Genomic DNA, 5,000 nt, shown 5'->3' on the forward strand with positions numbered 1-5,000 from the left:
TTCTTCTTCTAGTTCTTCTTCTTCTTCTCCTTCTTCTTCTTCTTCTTCTTCTCCTCCTCCTCCTCCTCCTCCTCCTCCTCCTCCTCCTTCTCCTCCTCCTCCTTCCCCTCGCTCCCTCCCCCACCATTACCCCCACCTCCCTCCCTCCCATCTCCCCACCCGCTCCCCCTCCCATCTCCCCCCCCTCCTCCTCCTTCCCCCCCTCCCTCCTCCCTTCATCTCCCCCCCCCCGCATTACCCCCACCTCCTAGTCTTTCCCACAACACGCCACTTCACCCTTGTTGTCGTCGGGATTTTATCTTGTAAAATGATAACCAACACATCACCTTCGCTCGCTCTGTGGCGCCGCGAATCACGGGTCTGTCCGTGTCTGTGAGAGTGAGCTTGCGTGTGTCTCTGATTCTCTGTCTGTCCCTGTCTGTGGAAGTGAGCTTGCGTGTGTCTGATTCTCTGTCTGTCCCTGTCTGTGGGAGTGAGCTTGCGTGTGTCCGATAGAGTGAGCTTGCGTGTGTCCGATAGAGTGAGCTTGCGTGTGTCCGATAGAGTGAGCTTGCGTGTGTCCGATTCTCTGTCTGTCCCTGTCTGTGGGAGTGAGCTTGCGTGTGTCCGATAGAGTGAGCTTGCGTGTGTCCGATAGAGTGAGCTTGCGTGTGTCCGATTCTCTGTCTGTCCCTGTCTGTGGGAGTGAGCTTGCGTGTGTCCGATAGAGTGAGCTTGCGTGTGTCCGATAGAGTGAGCTTGCGTGTGTCCGATTCTCTGTCTGTCCCTGTCTGTGGGAGTGAGCTTGCGTGTGTCCGATAGAGTGAGCTTGCGTGTGTCCGATAGAGTGAGCTTGCGTGTGTCCGATTCTCTGTCTGTCCCTGTCTGTGGGAGTGAGCTTGCGTGTGTCCGATAGAGTGAGCTTGCGTGTGTCCGATAGAGTGAGCTTGCGTGTGTCCGATTCTCTGTCTGTCCCTGTCTGTGGGAGTGAGCTTGCGTGTGTCCGATAGAGTGAGCTTGCGTGTGTCCGATAGAGTGAGCTTGCGTGTGTCCGATTCTCTGTCTGTCCCTGTCTGTGGAAGTGAGCTTGCGTGTGTCCGATAGAGTGAGCTTGCGTGTGTCCGATTCTCTGTCTGTCCCTGTCTGTGAGAGTGAGCTTGCGTGTGTCCGATAGAGTGAGCTTGCGTGTGTCTCTGATTCTCTGTCTGTCCCTGTCTGTGGGAGTGAGCTTGCGTGTGTCCGATTCTCTGTCTGTCCCTGTCTGTGGGAGTGAGCTTGCGTGTGTCCGATAGAGTGAGCTTGCGTGTGTCCGATAGAGTGAGCTTGCGTGTGTCCGATTCTCTGTCTGTCCCTGTCTGTGGGAGTGAGCTTGCGTGTGTCCGATAGAGTGAGCTTGCGTGTGTCCGATAGAGTGAGCTTGCGTGTGTCCGATTCTCTGTCTGTCCCTGTCTGTGGGAGTGAGCTTGCGTGTGTCCGATAGAGTGAGCTTGCGTGTGTCCGATAGAGTGAGCTTGCGTGTGTCCGATTCTCTGTCTGTCCCTGTCTGTGGGAGTGAGCTTGCGTGTGTCCGATAGAGTGAGCTTGCGTGTGTCCGATAGAGTGAGCTTGCGTGTGTCCGATTCTCTGTCTGTCCCTGTCTGTGGGAGTGAGCTTGCGTGTGTCCGGTAGAGTGAGCTTGCGTGTGTCCGATAGAGTGAGCTTGCGTGTGTCCGATAGAGTGAGCTTGCGTGTGTCCGATTCTCTGTCTGTCCCTGTCTGTGGGAGTGAGCTTGCGTGTGTCCGATAGAGTGAGCTTGCGTGTGTCCGATAGAGTGAGCTTGCGTGTGTCCGATTCTCTGTCTGTCCCTGTCTGTGGGAGTGAGCTTGCGTGTGTCCGATAGAGTGAGCTTGCGTGTGTCCGATAGAGTGAGCTTGCGTGTGTCCGATTCTCTGTCTGTCCCTGTCTGTGGAAGTGAGCTTGCGTGTGTCCGATAGAGTGAGCTTGCGTGTGTCCGATTCTCTGTCTGTCCCTGTCTGTGAGAGTGAGCTTGCGTGTGTCCGATAGAGTGAGCTTGCGTGTGTCTCTGATTCTCTGTCTGTCCCTGTCTGTGGGAGTGAGCTTGCGTGTGTCCGATTCTCTGTCTGTCCCTGTCTGTGAGAGTGAGCTTGCGTGTGTCCGATTCTCTGTCTGTCCCTGTCTGTGGGAGTGAGCTTGCGTGTGTCTCTGATTCTCTGTCTGTCCCTGTCTGTGGGAGTGAGCTTGCGTGTGTCTGATTCTCTGTCTGTCCCTGTCTGTGAGAGTGAGCTTGCGTGTGTCCGATTCTCTGTCTGTCCGTGTCTGTGAGAGTGAGCTTGCGTGTGTCCGATCCTCTGTCTGTCCCTGTCTGTGAGAGTGAGCTTGCGTGTGTCCGATTCTCTGTCTGTCCCTGTCTGTCCCTGTCTGTGAGAGTGAGCTTGCGTGTGTCCGATTCTCTGTCTGTCCCTGTCTGTGGGAGTGAGCTTGCGTGTGTCCGATTCTCTGTCTGTCCCTGTCTGTGGAAGTGAGCTTGCGTGTGTCCGATTCTCTGTCTGTCCCTGTCTGTGGAAGTGAGCTTGCGTGTGTCCGATTCTCTGTCTGTCCCTGTCTGTGGAAGTGAGCTTGCGTGTGTCCGAGTCTCTGTCTGTCCCTGTCTGTCAGTCTCTCTTAATCTAGCTGTCTATGTGTCTGAAGGTATGCTGTCTGTCTGTTTATCTTTGTTTATCTGTCTATCTGTCTGTTTATATTCTGTCTATATATCTATTTATGTATGTTTCTGTCTCTATCCATCTATCTATGTGCCTGTCTCTATCTATCTATGGGTTTCTATCTATGTAGATTTATCCATCTACCTATCAATATATCTGTGTCTATCTATCTATCTATCTCTATTGATCCATCTTTCTCCATCTATCTATCTATCTATCTGTCTATCTATCTGTTTGTATTTTCCATCGATCTATCTCATTAATTCACATCCAAGGATCTGAAGATTTTCCAATGGGATTAATCTTCTGAAACGCGAAATATATATCTTTACACATATAAATATCATAAAATAGATCATTTAGAAATAGATTCCCAGGGACCCAAACACAACAACAAAAATCTCTTATTTCTGGATATATATCTATACATATAAAGATACAAAACAGACGAAGATAAAATCGAAACCGGTCGAATACATTTCTTGTATTGTGAAGATATCTATTCTCATTCATACTTTTTCTACATTTGTCAACATGAATACGGTTTATACAAAACAGATTATTAGAAATAGATTCCTGAGGATTCAAACACAACAAAAGTATTTCTGGATATATATCTATACATATAAAGATACAAAACACAGCATTGAAAATAGATTCCCAGATAGTCGAACACAACAACAACAAAAATCTGGATCTATATCTATACATATAAATATACATAATTAGATCCCAGGGACTCAAACACAACAACAAAAAATCTGGATATATATCTACACATGTAAAGATACAACACATACAAAACCAGATCATTTGAAAATAGAATCCCAGGAACTCAAACACAACAACAACAAAATCTGGATATATATCTATATATGTAGATCCCAGGGATTCAAACACAGACACACACACACACAAAAAAAAAAACTGGACATATATCTACACATATAAAGATACAAAACATACAAAACCAGATCATTGGAAATAGATCCCCAGGAACTCGAACACAGCAAAAATATTCCTCGCTCAGCTGTGAACCGTGCGCGCGTCACATCCTCCCGAGCCGAGAGAGCTGTGCTGTGTGATGTGAACCCGGGCTTTAAATGCTAATGTGACGCGGCTGTGAAAGACTGGAGCGCCGTTTTTGACTCTCTGCTGTGTCTAGAGGGATTTTTTTGTTTTTTTTTTCGTATTTTTTTTTTTCTTTGGCACGCGTACACGGAAGCGCGAATGGACGTGCGTGTAAGGGTGTAAGTATGTACGGGCATAGGCACACACGGACACGGACACGTACACGTACAAGCACACGCACACCCACACTCACATTCACACCTACAACCCCCCATATATATATATATATATATATATATATATATATATATATATATATATATATATATATATATATATATATATATATATATATATATGATTGGGAAAACACTCTACCGTGTTGATACTATGGTATAAAAACCCACAATGCACATACTTGATTTATTGAAATAATTGAGACAACAGTTTCATTATCATTATTATTACTGAAAGATAGCAAGATAAATGACGATAAAGGACGAAATATAACAGAAAGATAAACATAAAGGGAAGAGAGAGAGAGAGAATAAAAATAGATGGAAAAGGATAGACGTGACACACCCTAGAACACCTGTCATGAAACAGTCACGTCACGATACGGCATGACAGCCTTTGTCATGCCAGCCATCGCGATATGTCAAGGACAAAAAAAAAAAAAGAAAAAAAAAGATTAAATCATGAAAAATAAAAGATAAAAAAAAATAAAAAAATAAAAAAAGAAAAAAACTATAAAATCATGAAATTGAAAGAAAGAAAGAAAAAAAGACACTGGATAAAGAACACCTGTTTCAACGTCCCATTTTAACACCTGTTTGTCCTTCTCGCTGTTGTTGCAATGCACGTGCGCTGTCATATTAGGGCAATGTTGTTAAGGATTATTTTTCCATGTTGCAGAAAGGATTTTATTATTTTATTTCACTATTTTATCTCTGTTATTATTCATTTCATTATTTTTTTTTCTGTTTCACTATTTCGGTATTTACTTCATCATTTTTGTTTATTTCATTTTATTTCACTATGTATTTCATTATCATTGTTTATTTCACCATTAATTTCATCATTACTTTTTCACTTTTTATTTCGCTATTATCATTTAATTCACTATTTCACTATGATTTGATTTTACTGTTATTTGTAATGTCGCTGTTATTATTTATTTCACTAGTGCTTATTTCACTATAAATATTTATATCACTATAATTACTTATTTCACTATTACTTATTTT

General features: G+C 44.1%; 2 protein-coding genes across 2 annotated transcripts in view; both read left to right on the forward strand.

Annotated features, from left to right (window-relative positions):
• LOC138862237 (discoidin domain-containing receptor tyrosine kinase B-like) overlaps nt 1-5,000 on the forward strand; it is a gene marked incomplete at its 3' end in the record, with an annotated part of 187,082 nt that overhangs the window by 154,865 nt on the left and 27,217 nt on the right.
• Nucleotides 32-5,000, forward strand: part of LOC138862201 (uncharacterized) — a gene marked incomplete at both ends in the record, with an annotated part of 7,117 nt that continues 2,148 nt past the window's right edge. Inside the window, one exon of the mRNA XM_070123391.1 lies at nt 32-82. Coding sequence (XP_069979492.1) covers nt 32-82 — 51 coding nt within the window. The remainder of the gene's footprint in view (nt 83-5,000) is intronic.

The sequence above is a fragment of the Penaeus vannamei genome, chromosome 7 (assembly GCF_042767895.1).
Source record: "Penaeus vannamei isolate JL-2024 chromosome 7, ASM4276789v1, whole genome shotgun sequence".
Taxonomy (NCBI): domain Eukaryota; kingdom Metazoa; phylum Arthropoda; class Malacostraca; order Decapoda; family Penaeidae; genus Penaeus; species Penaeus vannamei.